The 19117-nt window shown below is 31.8% G+C and overlaps 2 protein-coding genes across 3 annotated transcripts; both read right to left on the reverse strand.

Annotated features, from left to right (window-relative positions):
• Window positions 1-4022: 4022 nt before the first annotated feature.
• On the reverse strand, window positions 4023-5969 carry LOC128156806 (serine protease inhibitor Cvsi-2-like). Of its 2 annotated transcripts, none has more exons than XM_052819105.1 (3): window positions 5839-5969; window positions 4246-4362; window positions 4023-4161 (listed from the first exon to the last, which is right to left on the reverse strand). In XM_052819105.1, the coding sequence occupies exons 1-3, from the start codon at window positions 5876-5878 to the stop codon at window positions 4070-4072; spliced, it is 249 nt and encodes an 82-aa protein (XP_052675065.1). In that variant the 5' UTR covers window positions 5879-5969; the 3' UTR covers window positions 4023-4069. The 2 variants fall into 2 exon arrangements, with proteins under 2 accessions (XP_052675065.1, XP_052675066.1); XM_052819106.1 differs by lacking the exon at window positions 5839-5969 and adding an exon at window positions 4863-4977.
• A 10314-nt stretch (window positions 5970-16283) lies between these two features.
• On the reverse strand, window positions 16284-17476 carry LOC128156502 (serine protease inhibitor Cvsi-2-like). Its single transcript, XM_052818672.1, has 3 exons — window positions 17341-17476; window positions 16503-16619; window positions 16284-16418 (listed from the first exon to the last, which is right to left on the reverse strand). The coding sequence occupies exons 1-3, from the start codon at window positions 17378-17380 to the stop codon at window positions 16324-16326; spliced, it is 252 nt and encodes an 83-aa protein (XP_052674632.1). The 5' UTR covers window positions 17381-17476; the 3' UTR covers window positions 16284-16323.
• Window positions 17477-19117: the final 1641 nt, after the last annotated feature.

Here is a 19117-nt window from a genome sequence, read left to right on the forward strand (position 1 = left end):
GTTAGCCTTCATTCATTTGAAAAGAAACAAAGAAGCCCCGCTTCATTTCACTTTCGTTGTTATTTACGAATCTTGATTTGTTGGTTCGATAATTTTCGGGCGTGTGTAAGTCAATTTTAACCTATGTGACAACAGTAATGAATGTGTGAATGTGAGAGGTAATTATAGCACCATTCAAACTAAATGACACGTTACGTTCCATGTGTGACTTACTCTTAAGAAAATAGCGGAACATTTTTTTCTCTGACATTGTGGATAAAAAATAACAATTCCAATTTAGCATAACTTCAAAATGAATTTGATAGCTTTTATAATTTGTTGTTATCACTTCTTCATTTAGAGGTAACATATTTATGTACTTGTGTATTATTTCATAATGAAATTGGTATTTTGGAATTTCCGTCTTCTCGACAACTGCCTTTATCAGCATAATAAAACTTTTACATCAGCCGTTTTGAAGTTATGACCTTTCGCCTAATGTAACAATAACAACACATCAGTAAAATATGAACCTTAATGTAAGATTCAATGTTTGGACAAATTAAGGATCTCATTTTACATGTACTTTGAGTTTGCTAACGTTTAATGTGTATGGTGAGACGTCCTGGAAAGCAAACGGACATGCATGCGGCAAACTTTGAGCGAAGAGTTAAGGATTTTAAAATGAATAGATATCGGGTCATAAGTAGGTATTTACGTCTTCTTTAAATTTGAGAACTCCGATCTTCCCATAAGACAAGACAACTGCAAACAAAAAGCACAAAGGAATCGCCGAAATAACATTCACGTAACAAGAAGGAGCAGCCTTAGCAAATGGTGGACGGGAAAAATTCTTAACAATTTGACATGTCAAAGCGTTCTTAAAAGTGTTTTGTCTGGACTTAAAAACATGTTTTGCCTTATGAATTAATATATTAACTTTTTAGAAAAAGAAATTGATGGGAACAACCTCCATTGTATATTCATGTATGTCTGAATAATTATGAAACAGTTCAACAGTATGTTACTTTTGTTAAAGTTCTATAAGTATATCTGTATTTCTTTGTAATTTGAAGACTTTGTACTACTATATAAATAGTGCCTGTTTGGGAGGGTAACAGTTGAAATTGACACCCCGAGAAAACCATTGTCAACCGACGCGAAGCGGAGGTTGAAAATGGTTTTCGAGGGGTGTCAATTTCAACTGTTATCCTCCCAAACAGGCACTATTTATTTTGTTATACTGAATGTCTTTTTTAAAATTTTTAAGAAAATTTTACTGCTTTTATATAGGAATAACGTGAATTCTACAGCGAACCGTACGCGCATAATTTTCGCGCATGTAACATTTTTTAATGTTACCCGTTGCCAAGTGCGTTGCTAACGCTGAGGGTAATAGTAAATATTATTAACTGCGTCGTAACCAATCAGATTTCAGTATTTAACATGAAAGTATAACAATACAAATTGTGTCCCATTCATTAGATTCCTTTTTTGAAGATGACCAATATTAAATTTTATAGCAAGCTAAAATGATTTAAACTAAGTTTTTTGTCACAGACGAGATTTTTTTTTTGGGGGGGGGGGTTCAGTTGGGGAGATGAGGTATTACAAATTCAAGAAAGAACATTTTAGATGTAGGATTAAGCGACTGTTTATGAAACTTATGTGAAAAAGCTATCTCGTAGGCATTTATAATAGACTTAATTTACAGTTTTATTCCTTGGGGGTTATGGTGACATAGTAATGCTAAGAGTTTGGAAAGGGGGGGGGGGGGGGGCAAATTTTAAGTGAAAGGTATATGTACGAGGGTCAATCAAAAAATACGAAGACAATGTGGCTGTCTATCATATATTTTTCATGAAAGTCATACTTAACAGATTAATCTGTGCACCAACACTTATGTTATTGATATGCGAAGTTTTAGTCCATTTGATGAAACGATATTTTTGTTACCCCTTTTCAAAAACAACATGTTTTGTCACCACGGCGCACGGTAACGTTCAAAACATGACGTCAAGATAAAACACGCACAGTTTATAGATATACCCCATCTTTACAACGCGCTTAGTCTCTTGTGCCTTTCTCCTTACAATTTAAAATGGCACTGAACCACTTAACATCTTATTTGCACACATTTATTCAAGAATCATAAGTTAGTTCTTCAAATTTTTCATTTTCTAACCGTGAATCTCTTAGTGTACAGTAGTGATAACCCTGAACGTCTTCAAATTTTTCATTTTCTAACCGTGAATCTCTTAGTGTACAGTAGTGATAACCCTGAACGTCGGTTGACGTTACTTATTTTTTGACCAAATATTTACAGATATTTTACTCTTTCGGACTGTTTTATATTCAAAATAGAATTACCACCACCCCCAAAAAATTTATTACAGTTAAACACAAACTTGCAAATAATTGTTGCCTTATCTTTTGCACCTTGAGCATTTTCATAGCTTGTATCGGCTTTTTTGTGAGTTAAATCTATTTTGTTTGTACTTCTCGTTGCGCCATGACGTCCGGCGACGTCGATGTTTTTAGGTCAATTCTAAAGAGGACTATCTGTCTTTAGTTACTAATATCTGTTTGACAAAACAATATATCCTGTCATTATTTGGTACATAGAATACCATGACTATACTTAATTTGAGGTTTCAATGTTATTTGGTTTTAAGCTCAATTTATAGAGATATTACTTTTAAAATTATATGGTTTATTGTTGCCATAACACAAATCTTGACCGTGCGCCGTGACCTAATTTTTGCAGGATAAGATTCTAAATAATTCTTAAAAATAAAGGAATTTATTAATTTTTTTCTTGCAAATTGTTTGAAACTATTGCTAAATTATGTCTACCAAATTTAGTAATGATATGACGTTCAGTAAAATAGCTATGACAAAAGTCTTCGTATTTTTTGATTGACCCTCGTACTTTGTTGTTTAGAAGACAACATCCAAAGGTCATCATTTTTATATCTTTGAAGTAATTACATATTTGATTTTCACCTACTAGGATTTTTAAAGTATGTTAAGTAAATTATGAAAGACAAAATTGCCGGAGTGTGTTCGCTATACCATAGGATAATTGGATTTTTTTCTTGATAAATCTAGTAAATATTGTTGGTTCAAAGAATGCAAGTGACGAGTTTTTTTATTCATCAAAGACAATGAAACAAAAAATCCAACTATTATCCTTATGCAATTCCCTATTTGAACGCGAAATAAAAGGTCGTTTAATCTGTGCTTATTGCAGAAAAGACTGATAACACACCTGCAAAAGTCCACAATCTTCCCAAACATGAGTCTAAAGATCACAGTTCATTATCTTTTCACAAATCCCCAGCTATTTTAGGAAGCAAAATTGCGACTTATTAATTAGACAGAGAATGCGTAAAATCAGGGGGGAAAACGATGTTAAGTTTCAGAAACTTTGGAATCGATGAATCGGATTTAATAACTAATATATGATTTGTTTATAGCAATTAATTTGTGTTAATGATTTACTCCGAAAGGCAATAAAAATCAATTTTTCCACTGCCAGTGTACAAAAGTACATGAACAACAGTATCACTAAGCTATACACCAGTGATACATGCACATGTACTTGTAACTAAAGTAACCATGTACTAGTCCTATTAAAAAAATCAATTATATTATAGCTCAACACTCCTGAACATGTTTAAAAGTTTGCGACCAACCAGCGACTCGCACTGACGCGGTATATACTAATACAACAATGAGATGGACAGTAAGTTGACCTAAACAGTCCATGCATGCACGATATTAACCTCAGTCGACTTACTATATCTAAGGTCAGAGCATGTCTAAAAGATTTGCAGATAATTCCAGAATAAAATCTTGATATTCTTCTTAATAAGTGATAATGGAATAAATACTTTTTTAATTAAATCTCACAGGCTTTTTCCATACATAATTTGCATTGACGTGACAACTGATATGGGCAAATTGAAAACTAGAACTCTTTTCTAAACAATAGTATTTTTGAAGTTCTACCGAGACCATCACAATGCATTTTCAAGAAATGATTTTATTAATTATTTTATTGTTGAATGATTTGAAAGTGTGACATTTAGTGGCTGCATCTGCAATGTCCATTTATGCAGTGATGTCTTCCTCCATTATGGCATCTGCCATGGCAATCACCATTGTCGGTACAACCTCCTGATGAATGAGAATCAACATATCATTTTAGCAAGTCTTTTTTGTTGCGAAGTATTATACAGAAAGAACCGAAAAGAGACCCACCTGTGCCCCCGGCAGCGGTAGTACAGGTACACTGACTATCTACACAGTGGAGTTCAGCGCCACCGGAACAGGTAGTGGTGGTACAGTCACCAAGCCTGCTGCACGTCTCGGCATACACTGAAAGTATATTAAGTTTTGATTTGTACAATGGAGTCAAGATGCAAAGATTCCACTCGTGAACACATTACCCGCGAAACAGTTTTTTTTTATGCTGAAAGGAATATTAAAAATATTAAAAATATTAAAAAATGTACAGTTTGTCACTTTTGTTTGGCATGAAATTGGTGAAATTTAAAAAAAAATTGAAAAATTTATAAACATTTATACTATGAATTGTTTTACATTAGATTTAGGGAGAGAAAATACGCAATCAATTTACAGTTCAACTATCTTATTCAGTGCTAAATCATTCACCATAAATATGCATGTTCAACATACATATACCTTGAGTAGCATTTCATGAAGTCCAAGATTATTCTTTCGTTATTTCTCAATCCTAGAGAATAGTTTTTCATAAAAAATCTTTTCTGAACATTTTTGAATGATCAAATACCATTTAAACTATTGAATATGATCGCCACTCTTTGATTGTAAGAACACATACTGATGAACAATACCTGCAACAAGAACGACGGCGAGAATGAATACGGTCTTCATGATGGTAGGATAGAGTCTCTCTGCTACCAGACTTTAACTGATTTATATTCTAGGGGGCTGGGTCAAGGGTCTAAACTAGAAGCATGCTCGTTTTAGATAATCTTTAGATAATAAAAGTGCATTTACCGTGAATTATTCGCAATTCAAAAATATACGACGGTAAAACATTTTGTATACATGTAACTGCAAAATACAATGCAATCAGATTAAAATTATTTACCAAATACTGACCACATGTGACTGCCAACATGCTAGATACTAATTAAGTATGATGACATGAGAGAATAATATGTCGACATGCAATTTAGTTTTGTCGACATCGAGGTAAATATATTTTCATATAGCTGAGTTATGTTGCCATGATTTAAAAATAACTTGACATACACATTGTTTACGTCAACCTGCAACTTATTTATGTTGACATGCATCTTAATTATTTAGGCATGCGATGTGGCATATATAATTATATAAGGTAATAGTGTCATAATGAATGCTTTTCATTTTATTCGGGTAATGAAACTATGCAGTTAAACTACAATTTAACAGTCCAATTCTACACATTACTAACTCACATGACTGTACATTCATCTATTGTAACTCTTAGATACAGTGTGTTCTATAATTGTTACTCTGAAACTTTTAAATCTATAAAACAAGCTGTGTATAGATATTCTTTCATATTTCTTTGTTACAATCAAATTTACTTCCTGTAGTATGTGTAACACGTACAATAGGACGGGCTATACGGGGCAATATTATTCTCACAGATAATTTAAAATACTTATTATGAAGATGAAGCCAATATCGCCAAAATTGATAAGGTAATGGGCTGATAATAAAGTGATATAGCATTGAATAAAGTAAATAAACGAACCTTTCAAGATAATAGATATATCACTTAAATAAATGAATTTATGCACAATTATTGAACAATACCTGCAACAATAACGACGGCGAGGATAAATAAAGTCTTCATGATGATAGAATAGATTGGTTGTCTTTTCTTTTACCAGGCATGATCTTATTTATATCCTAGGGGAAGGTCAAAGATCTAAAGAAGCGTGCTAGTTTCAGGAGACATTTAGATAGTAAAGTTTATTGCAGTCATCATGATCTGTTTCCAAATCAAAAATACATGACTTGTAGCTATGATTTCACATTTATAAATATCTGGAATTCGTGCAAAATGTGAGAAATGACGTCTGACCTACAATATTAAACCGGCAAATTGACAAGCTGACAAGTCTGAAATGTGAAACTTATCTAGGTGGTTAATATTTAGTTCATCTTTAGTTCCATATGTTTCCTTTGTTCAATGATCAATAAATGTACATCAAAGTATTTATTAATTTTATAGTGTAACAAATGAAAATTAAATTACGAGTTAGTAATATTTTGAGATACAGATAAGAGTATTACAAAATTTTAACAAACTTTGTCTATGTTTTCATTGCCCTATATCAAGTTAAAGACGGTGCTTGTTACATATATTATATTTGGTGTGTTACTAATCTGCCAATCAATTAAGTATAAAAATTGAGAAAATAACACATATTCTTTGGATATGTCATGAAGGTATACAATTAGAACTAACAGAAGGCATTCAAATGCAGAAAAAACATTATCAAAAGTTGGTAAGAAATTATTTAAATGTTAAGATCCGCCTCCTACCAATAAACCAAACAAACGCCACTAACAACAACAACGATCCCAACCCGCGCACCATTAAGGAGGCTGGGGGGGGGGGGGGGGGTCAAAATATAATATATTATAAAACTTTCACACAGAGACTTTCTCTGTTTGTGAATATAATTTAGTTGGGGAATAGCTTGGTAGGATGCCACTCGGCTTTCTACTGGTTGCTAATGGAAAAGAGAAACAATTCCGTAAAATTAAAACAAGTTCTTTATTCTTTAAACGTCGGATGGAAAGTGCATTAAAACAAAAACATATTTCGAAACACCCTGTAGTAAAACACCGCAATGCGAGAAAGCGAGATCGTTTTTACGCCTATAATCTAAGGATCGATAATTCCGCATAAGTATGAAAATGCATAACGTTTATAAAATGCAAGAAAACTAGAAAACAAAATATAAACTGTTGTCATTAAATAATGAAAGAGGAAATAACTTACAATAGATAGTTTTAAATTCTCTGCATTTTAAAACTTTAATGTAACAAAACCCTCAGATTTATTTGAAAATTTTATATGCGATTTCTGAAGCTATTAACTACTATTTGATAAAGAAAAATTTCATTTATCTTAATATAAAATTTCATCACATCCCATTATCTTTATATGGAGCTCTTCTTTTAAAGGAGATCAATATTGTCTAAAATGGCAGCCACCCCCAGCCCCCTTAATTTCAATGCTATAATCTTTTTCTGTGTTTTGGTAAAGGTAAACATTGGATTAGAATTAAGACTCTTAACATTACTTTGCAATAAATTAAATAAATTGATATTGTTATTGGAAATGCATAGTTAACTAGGAATGCCTAGTCGATTAATCGGAAGTTATAGTTGAGTACCAATAGTTGAGTTATCGTTGATTTTTTTGAAACCTTGTCCCTTTCAAATAAATGATGCTATTGTCACATAAATCGTATCTCAAAAGTTTTAAAACTTATAATTATGTAATAAATAGATTTGGTTTGAATTACGTTAGCAAATATCCTCGCCTTTTCTTGTGATGTTTAAACATAATTGAACTACATTTCATTCCAGACAACTCAAAAGAGTACTGTTTTATTCAAAGTCATTGTCAGTCAACAATTGAAGTTAAATGGTTCTAAAATCAAACGCCTTCAGATAATTATTGATATGATAAATTGTTGAATAAACAAACGTCGAATCAAGGAATAAACTTTACAGTAATTTTACAGTAAGATGTATTTTAGCCGTCATTATCATAAACAATACAGGGTACTTCCACATTATTCTTGAAAATGTCACTTAAAGTACCCCTTGCTAAGATAAGATTTTAAAATCCCTATTCTAAACGTATTTTCAACATGTGTAGAATTACAAAAGTGAGATTCATTTAGTATAAAAAATAAACCATGCACAAGACACTGAATTCATTGAGGGATCTATTTGCATAAAAAGGTAGGTAACATTGCAAACCCCCCCCCCCTCCCAACCCCCCCCCCCCCCAAAAAAAAAAAACAAACAAAAAACGTAGTTGAGCTGATTATGTACATGTATTTATTCTGCAATAGTCGCTAATTTCATAAATAGCCAAAGAATGAATTTATTTGTTTATATCTACATACACTTTTCTGTTACTTACTCTTAAATAATCAATTAAAAGAAAGTAAAATAGGTGTAATAATTGCTATTGCCGAGTAGAAATTACGTTAGTATGCATGTTTTATTGATGGCTTCAATATTTTCTAATTAACGTAGTGTTAGCATTTCTCAAGGAATGTAATCTCACCCATACTTCTTGTATTTTAGAAATTCTTGAAATTCTCACCTAGTCGAACAGACAATATCACCAAGTGATAGCATAAGTTAAATTAATTATTGACCATCTTGTTTTTACAGCAAGATCAGGACACGGTCACTATCGTTTCATTCAACCTAAAGAATGCCAAAGAAAGATGTCGTTATTCATATGAGTTATTCATATTATGCTGGTGTCTATTATAACATAAAAAGTTTCTTTTCTACAATAAAATAATGAATACCCACAATGTTGCTAAACTGAAATAAATATTCATACAAAAACTGATATCACTTAGCCCGCATTTCCTCTAGTGTTTTAAAGACGCAAATTAAAATACCGAGCTGGATAACAATTCCCGTGGTATTTTTGCACTCGTTTAGGCTGTATATATATAAAAAATCAAATATGCAATATGATAAACCACTGCTTAAAGAGTATATAACCACCTTTGTTATCATTGTCAGGTAAGATATAATTACGTTTCAAAATTAAATTCCTACAGGAATATAATTACAACCACGTACTATTTGAAATTTCCTATCAGAATACAAGAACTTCCTATGGAATATTCAATTCCGATAGGATTTGAAATCCAATGGAAGTCTTAAGTTCCTGTAAGAAAACTAACTGTCTGTAGCAAATTCCTACAGGAAATCTTATTTTCCTATAGGAATTAAATTTCCTATAGGTGTTTTAAAAAAATCCTGTCGTATTGTCAATATTTCCTGTCGGAGAATCATTTCTCCTATGAGAATTATCATTTTCTTATGGGATATTAATCTTTAAAGGTAAATATCTTTTCTGTCAGGTGAAACATGCTAAAAACAAAGTAGTTATGAAGTGGTTGTATACACTCTAGACAATGGTCTATCATTCGGTATATATGGATATTTCCAAAAATGCATCTAGAACGGATGAAAAATGCCACCTTGACACTGGCATTGGTACTGCACCGGCACCGTGTTAAAACTCCAGATGACCTTTTCCATCATAAAATGATTGTGCTTGCCTGGTGTAGATTCAGTTAACTTTTCATTATATTACTTGTCTGAGCAACGTGTGTCACGTGACATACATTCAGGAAAGTTCGACAAGACTATAAATGCCATGAACCTCCATAACGATTGTTATTTCTGATTGTTATCTTTACCCTTACTGATAAGAATATAACGATGAACAATCGCATGTGAAACGTAAACGGGTCTTGCCCGATTTGCTTAATTTCATATTACACATATCCTCTTTTGTACGAGGAGCTGTCCATTTTATTTCATTTTTGGGAGTTGATTTTAATCAATTCTCCTATGCAGTTACTTAGACAAACCGAAAGTGAAACAGTGTTTGGACCTCAGCACAAATCAATGCTGCTGACAAGACTTAGTTCTTGAAAATAATTGATAAATTTGATGTAATGTATGCTAAAGCATTGTTTTTCAAGGAAACCTTGAAAATAGTCAGATTTTAAATGGTACGAACAATTTAAATATTTTTTGTAGTCGTATGTATTCCTACGCCAGAGTTCAATATAGTCTCGTTCAACTCGACGCTCGGTTGTCTCCGTAAATCCTTGTCGGAGAATAACGGTGTCAGCCGAGCGATTGGTTGAATGAGACTAGAGTTCAATATTGCTTGGATCCATACAATTTTCGAGAAATATTTCTATTACTGATACATAGTTTGATTGAATTCATTTTATCTTTAAATATTATTTATCATGATTCATATGGGGGTTTCTCGACATTCTTGTCAAAAAAGTCCAAAAATTCATATTATAAAAATGTGCATAATTCAAATTAGAAACTACATGTACTTGTCATGCAAAATAACATATCATTGATTTTAAAATAAATAAATATCGACAAAATCAACTCCCGTCAGTTCTTCAGTACTTTGATTACTCATTGAAAAGACAGGGTCATAACTCTGGACTGTATATGCGTCTAATTGGAGTAAATACCGATATTTTTTGGTTAATTTGATGTCCGATAAAAATTCAATGGAGAAATTGTTAATACTTTCAAGCGATTGAGATAAGAAAGAATTTCATTTAAGGAATGAGTTTAAATTATATTCCTGTGTTATATGATATAACAAACCTTGGGAGAGTTTACGCTTTATAAATCGCTAAGAAGTTTATAAAAGAAAAAGCGTAAACGGTCCAAAATTAAGTTAAATTCGTATTGCCTAGATATAAATTTTTAATTATTGTTCATAATGAAATTTTCTACATTTACAATAAAAAAATAAAGAGAATATGTTCCTAACTAAAATTTGACGTCGTGTTGATTAATATGATTTGCCCTACGTCAAATTGTGGCGTAGTAGTAGTTATATGCTCTACGATATTATTTTTTAATATGTTTAAAAGGACTGCGAACGATAGCATTGTCTGGCCGCCTAACTAAAAGTCATTTTTTTTGGAAAGTTGTCTAATTAAAGTTTTTTTTTTTATAATAATTTAAACATTTATTTATGTTTTCATTAAATATAAATGATTTGGTCAAACAAAGAGAGATAACTTTGTATTTTGGGTTAAAATAGCTCATTTCATAATAGAAAATAATGGAAAACGGAAATGTTTTTTAAAACATCTCCCCCCCCCCTCCGTGAAACAAAACTTCCTCTTGAGGGGTTTTAATTATTGTTATTTAGCATATTTTTACCGAAGGGTTTGCTGTTTCACGGAGGGGGGGGGGGGGGATACGTCTACAGACCGAAATACATTCCAAAAAAAAGAATTTTGCTTTGTAAATTTTCGAAAAATAATTAACAGGTATGAATTAAAATGAAATTTTACTTTAATATCTATCGAAAATATGTTAAGTTTTTATGCAAATATTGGCCGCTAAATAATATTTTCCTCACTCATAGAGACCGATTTCAATGAAATTTTTTTAAGACCCCGCGTTAGCAAAACTTTTGTTTAAATATAAATAATTTGATTACAAATTTTATTTTGATATAAATTGATTAGGATTTGATTATACTTTAAGTTGAAGACTTAGTTTTTGAATATCTGACAGAAATTCCGAAATATTTGGATGTAAAACGTAGGCGGGAAACGGGCGTAAGCGTTCGCAGTTCTTAAGGGTTTGGAACAAACATCAGCAACGGAATCCGATTGATTGAAGCACAGACTGCTTTTTTATGTCTAGATTTCAAACGTTTGTCTTTGTAAACCAAAAAACAATTTGTATTGCGATTTGCCTAAATGATGAATGTTGATGGTAAAATCCCTCAATTTGATTTTGAAAAAAATTAAAAGAAGTTATTTACTCGTAAATAATAATAAATCACATGTTTTTCATTACTTTGACATATCAAGAGAAGGTTTCATTTGGCCCTGGTAAATGTTGCTCTCTACCAATTTTCTGTTCATTATCTACATGGCCAGAAAGATTTTGCATCAGTTCGTGTTGCTGAATGCTACTAGCTAGCACAATATTTAAAATATCTCTTCATCTGCGATTATGGATAATACAATTTTAAATACGATTTTAAAAAATCAGAAACAATAAGATTTTATCTTCCAGGAATACCTGATTCACTTGCAAGCATTTTATTAAATATTTTTGTTCTTTCAAATGCATGTAATTGGTTAAATTTGGATAAACAAACAATGATTGAAAAAAAATGTTACAATATAGGTAGCTAGTGTAAATTTATTATGGATACAATGTTTAAAAAAAGTGTGTGCATCGACAACGTCCATCAATGCAATGATGACGTTCAAAACGATCGCATCTTCCGTGGCAATCATCAGCATTCACGCATGCTCCTGCAAGTAAGAAAAGATATGGCATATTCATTTACTCTTCTTTTTATTAGATACAAGTTTTTAAAGTTAGCAGATAAATCTATATACCATCTCCTCCAGCAGCAGTGGTACATGTGCACTGGCCATCGATACAATGGAGTTCGGCTCCTGAGCCGCAGGAAGTTTGTGAACAGTCACCTGGAGCTTTGCAGGTTTCGGCGTACACTAGAATAATTATCATGCCATTCATTACGGAACAATATACTTCTCCAAGATATTAAAAGAAAAATCTTCCCATATGAATAGAAAATTAAAAAAATATTTTAAAAAAAATTTATAAAAATCTTTTTATGTATCTTTTTCATGAATTATGTTTTTTAAAGGTTCTCCTAAGAGAAACCCGAGTTCATATGAAAATGGGAATTAGATGAAATTCTTTAAAAACACGTAGAATGAATAATGCGATGGAAAGGATGTAATTGGAAACTTCTCCATTCAAAAACTCAACAAAAGCATCTAATAGTTGAACATTAACCTATCACATTTTAATTAACAATTCATTTCATAATTAAAGGAACATAGTTTTTTTGTAAGTTGTGTTTTAACTATACATATTGTCATGGTATTTAAAGAAAACGTTAACAAAGGTACAAACTTTTTTCTGATACACTTCTTGTTTTAATGGTAAAGATTGGTAAGTAAATTTGTATTTCATTTACAAGAAAAAATTCTACCGATCATCATCTTTCTGACGGTAAAACATCAACAACCTGAACAAAACATTCATTTTTTTATTGAGTCTAGCTGTTACTACTTTATTTCTAAGATATATAATGTATTTAAATTTTTGTACGATAAAAAAAAGAGAATTTAATCAAAAATTATTTTATTAATTTTAAATCAATTTTTAAAACTTTATAATTTTTGGTAATAGTACGTCATGAATTGAAGAGGACGACGTTCAATGCATCTATAAATTGTTCAATTTGTCTTTCTTTCATTCGTTTTTGTATTAAATTTGATGTAAAATATAGAAAAAAAAATCTTTTATATGTAATGGTACAATGAATTAGGCAATCTAAGCAATGAAGACTTTTTATTTTACAGTTTTTCGTCCGATAGCCTTTGAATTTACATTGACAAGAGAAAAAAACCGTAAAAATATGCAAAAGTAAGCAAAACCTAAGCGATGTTCCTCGAAAACGTATCTTAAACGTAAAACGTAATTGAAAAACGGTAAAGATTCCAATTGTTCCACAATGGTGTTATCTAAGGCAAATGATAACCTATTAAAACAACAAAAGAAACTCTACCTGCCACAAGAACACAAGCCAAGACAAGGACGACCTTCATTATGGATAAGACTGTAGAATGTGTGTGTTGCCTATGACGTGGTGCCATTTATATGATCTTGGTAAAAGCTCGTGTTTCTGAATGGAACACGTTCTTGATAACAGAGCACATAAGAAAACACGGACTGCGGACACCTCAAACTCACCCACTTTCTCGGGTCACGCGAAATATCTTACCTAATTTAAAGACATACTGTGTACAGGGAAATATTTGCCTCGTTTAAATTTCGCCCCTATTTGCAGGGCTTTACTAAAAGCAGAGTCCTTGCTGTATGCAGACAATCGCTAATATTACTATTAATAGCACAACTTCAAAAGTAAACCAAACAAAAAAAAACCCCAAACAGCATCGACGTAAAAGCTTCTGCTTTACCAAATAATTACAGAGAGTTATACTTTTTAAAAATCTATTTGTTTTTTTTTTGGCTTGTGAATGAATTTAGCGACGACTGGATTTTATGTATTCTTATTATTTACGTGTTTCAAAACCAAGACTATATGCATTTTGGGCAGACATACAGTGCGCATAAACTTAAATGAACTACTTACATGTAGTAATACATGTAACAAAATATTACTACTCGGCTGCACAACGAAGAAATGGGATTGATTTTATAACGCGTGTTTCAAAAATCAATGCACTGTTCATTTGTTAATAAACTCTAACAGATATATTTTTGTCAATAGTCGTTGGAAAATTTAGTTGCTCTCTACGCTTTGCAGAGAGAGAGAGAGAGAGAGAGAGAGAGAGAGAGAGAGAGAGAGAGAGAGAGATTCTTTACTACACATTATGAATAATCTCAAATAAAAAAACACCGGTTTTGAGTACTTAATATTTTGATTGTTCTTTGACAGTAGGCGCGTTTAAGACAAGGCAAAATCAAAACTATTTCTAGAAACTATGTTACCCTGAAAGAGACTCGTTCTAACTGTGTTTGGCATATTCAAGACAAAGCAAAACTGTTTTCAAGTTCACAAGGGTAGAAAAACACGGATAAAACAATAAGGTATGCAGTTAGTATTGGTTTCATTTAATAATAACTTAACTAAATCCTTGTCTTCTTTCAAACATTTTTTGGTGCTTCCGTTGGGCATGAAATACCAACATGACCAGTTATTTTTCATTTTGACATTTAAAATAACGGCGAGTACTCGTTATCAAAGTTAAAAATAGATATTTTCATGAATTTTGATACGCTTTTCATAATAATATCATATGCTTATTCTGTTTATATGTAGAAATGGTGTCTGTAATTTTATGGTACATGTGCATTATAACGTACAGATTTACTGGTCTTTGTCTTCGGGCCTTTTTGAGGACAGTTCATTTGTTATGGTGGTCTTGTTCAACTGTTACAATAACTTGCATCCTCGTACAGTTGGGGATTTTTATTTTTCCAAAAAACATACATTTTTGTAAAATATTACAAAATCTGAAAATTCTAAAGCAGTGTTTTAAATATAACGACTTTTGTTCACATTGATATCGACGAGTGACATATGCGACCTTTGGACACAGAATGCAAAAATAAACTGATTTTAAAGGAAAACCATTTATTGTATGCTAGAATTTGACCAAAGCGGGCTTACACTGCATATGCTGTCGGACATTTACGAAATAGATACATCGACACACCGTATATTGTTGACATTTGCATAACCAAACTTTAAGCCCACAATAATGCTATTAATTTCACTACACTCTGCTGAGTTGGAATAATCTGTGTTTCGAAAAAGACCTTTACTTCACCACAGTTAAAATGCCTCCCATATACCCGTAATGAAGCAGAAAATTGCAGAATCGCTCCAAAACGATTTTGGAAAAAATTAATAAAGTTGCATTGGAAATAACAGTCAAATTGTCCATAACAAACCATTTTGAAGCTGTAATTACCTTAATTTCTTCAAAAAGTTTAATTCTATAATTGCAGAATTCAACATTTTTTCAACAACGTTTTTTACACACCATGTTGAAATTCGAAACTCGGGATCTTTTTATAGTTACTGTAAATGCACTGTGTTAAAGTTCTCCCGTATTTTCTTTGATGAACAGAAAAAAAAATTTCTAATGAAAATTCACACGCATTTGTTTTATCGTTTATCCATGCAAATGTGATATTTTGGAAACATAAAATAAAAAGCCTCCCGTGGTTTAGCGTAAATGTAATGCGCATGCGCAAGATTTTAAAATCCAAAAAATTCAGATAATTTCCGGAATTTTTTGAAGAATTATAGTTGATTACTATTTAGGGAAGCTTGATTGAGAAAAAAGAAAACAAATTGGCAATTTTCAAGTACCAATGATGGTTAAACTATGTGAAACAAAGGACAGGGACAGTACTCTTCCGATTTATCGGTATTAAAGCCCAAAAATTCGAGTCTATTATTTTAATATAGTAGTATAGATTTTACACAAATCTGTATTGGTATGCCATTTTGCCTTTCAAAAATCTAGGTAAATGATTTACCTATTGAATAAGACCACTGGATATTTTGCGGATTTAAAAAAAAGATTCATACAAATTTCATGATTACTGAAAACTAATAATTTTTTTTACAAAAATTAAGAGATCATCGGTGGGGTTTTTTTTTTACCAAATGACAGTGTTAGCTTTTGAACTCTTGATTATCATGCAAATTGCATATCTTCGGGATAAAAACCAGAATATTGTGTACAAAAATATCAATTTTTTAGTTTAGTCAGTAGTAGGACGGCTTGTGAATCAAGAAATCAAATGATACAACATAGATTGGACCTCGTTCCAACGGTTTAAAATAATTGTCTTTTAAAATGAATGCAAAAAATTAAAACTCTCAAAACTAAAATAGCAAAATTTATTTTTTTAGAATTGATACAAAAGTTAGAAGTGTGTGCATCGGCAGCGTCCATCAATACAGTGATGTCTACCTCCATGATGGCATCCTCCATGACAGTCATCATTGTTTACGCATCCTCCTGCAAGTCGTATTAGAAATAAGAACTGTTTACTGTGTCAATTCTAAACTAATAGAGGTATACCAAGCATAAGTATGCATTTACCATCTCCACTACCAGCGGTGGTACAAGTGCAGAGGCCATCAATACAGTGAAGTTCGGCATTTGAGTCACAGGTAGTGGATGAGCAGTCTGCAGGAGCTGAGCAGGACTCGGCGTACACTGCAGAAATAGTTATAAACACTGACACAAATATTTGGAAGAAATGCTCAACCGTTTATGGTTGTAAAAAGCAAACAGGATAAGTATCCTACTGCATTTTGATGTGGTTTAATCATCATGGATAGTTCAATTGAAAATTAACTGGTATCGACAAATTGAGTTTTCGAATACCTTTATTTTAAATGATCTATGTTTAAAAGAATGTGTTATATTTTAAAATTATTATTTTAATATTTTTTCTAATATCCAAAAATCTAGACAAAATGGAACGTTATATTTACCTGCACGTGATCTAGCAGGTCACAAAAATATTTCAATTTTTATTTAAACATGAAACTTCAAAAATATTGTAATTTTCCAACATTCTACGATTGTTATACATTATTCATGGCATTCAATGAAATACTTGTTTCGGTTATGGCTTCAAACTAAAAAGAGAGATTTTTTTTTCGCTTTAAAACACGCGTAAATTAATGTCTTTTTTAATTCGCTGAATCATATAAAACAATCATTGCTGGGTTTTTTTCGGGTAATATGACAATTTACTACCCTCGAAGTACATATTCACCTCACCTTCGGCTCGGTGGATATTGTACTTCTCGGGTAGCTATATCATCGTATTGACCTAAAACAGCAATATTTGCTGTTTTCTATAATAATTCTAATCACGTTTCTGATAACATTGGGCATTGGTTATAAGATGTCAGCTAAGAAACTTTACCTGCCACAAGAACACAAGCTAAGATTAGTACGACCCTCATGATGAAATATACGAATAGATAGGAATAGATAGGTTTCTGACTGTTTATAAGGTGGGAAAGTTTACGCAATTTTGATAATTCTAATCACGTTTCTGATAACATTGGGCATTGGTTATAAATGTATTAGTGTGGTCACGACATCTCTTAAGTTTTAACATAAAAATATTGATCTTTGTAAGATTTAAATACGCGTGATTACGATTTAGGAAGAAAAATTGGGTTTTTTTCTTTCGTTTTTAGTATTCAAAACGTGTCAGTGAAGTATTCCTAATAGTCTATTAAAACTTTAGCGTCGGTCGCCGAGTTTTAAGTAAGATACATAGCTTATATTGATATGTTATGTAAACAAAGCTCAGAATATATTTTTGTTAGTATTTTCAAAATTCAAGGTTTAGACCTAAGATGAAGGTGACAAACACTAAACACTGTTTTTTATGTTCAGAACAAATTAACAGGTAAAAAAAATCAGCTCGAAAAAGAACTGTGAGAACCGCATCTTTCGTATAAATCTTTCTCTGACACTCGAATTCAGGTTGATCATTAGAAAAACATTGATAAAGCATTGTAATAAAAAACAAACAAAAGAACCCCCAAAAATAAACACTCCAGAAAAATATAATTTAACAAACATTGTGACAATGCCCCTTTTTAAATGTGATGAAACCTATACCCCTTTTAATTAAAGTTTTATATTCTTAGAATATTAAATTGTTTGCTTGCAAGGAAATAAAGGCATTGCCTATCAAATTGCCTATCATATGAAATTTGAGAGTCAGTCGTAGAGATACAAGCAAGATATAGGGCTCACAATTCTTCGTCATGTAAACAAGGATCGTGCCCTGTTTTGTTTACATATGTTCAATATACCAGTAAAAATCTTTTTCAAGCTGAGTTATCTATTTTCTTATTCATTTTAAACATAGATTAAAAGTTCCAAACGTCTCACACATTCATTTTAGGTCTAAAACTGGAATTCTTACTTCTACTTCAAAATGTAAACAAAGCCTTTGTTACATAGCAAAGAATTATAAGCTCTGTAACTCGCTCATAACTCAACGAACGACACTCAGATTTTTGTTGCCTATCAAAAATGCTTCACTGAAGCATAAACGGAAAAATAGTTTTTGACCAAACTTGTGACCATGCCCCTTTAAGTTTTGAATAAAGGAAAAAGTCTGGAGAGTGTATTTGACGTGGCAGGACAATGACTTTCTCAGACTCAAAAAAAAATTTGCTTCACAAACTCAGATGTTATGGACCATTATCATGAAGTATGCGAACATCCCTAAATCCTGACACAGTGGCTGTTTATGATACATGTACTAATATTTCTTGGGCTTTTTAGTATAACTTTTGTTCTTCGACCACTGAATTTGTACGGCTTCACCATTGGAAGATAAAGAACCTTCTTTGTGTTTATGGTTCTTTTGGCAACTACTGGTCTTCTACCGTGTTTTGTTAGCTATATATGTATGTTTATATATATATATAGAGAGAGAGAGAGAGAGAGAGAGAGAGAGAGAGAGATTTAAGATAAACCTACCTAAAAGCAAAGTTGGCCTAGAAAAATCGTAATTGTATGATGCACGTTATATCAATAAAAGTAATGAGGACCAACTTTTCAATATGTTTTTTAGTGTTTCCATATATATTATTAATTCATATTAAATTTCTATTAGCATAAAGAGGATGAATATACATGTACACGTAAGCCATTATATACAGAAATTCATTATA

Source organism: Crassostrea angulata, chromosome 7, assembly GCF_025612915.1.
Source record: "Crassostrea angulata isolate pt1a10 chromosome 7, ASM2561291v2, whole genome shotgun sequence".
NCBI classification, from domain to species: Eukaryota; Metazoa; Mollusca; class Bivalvia; order Ostreida; family Ostreidae; genus Magallana; species Magallana angulata.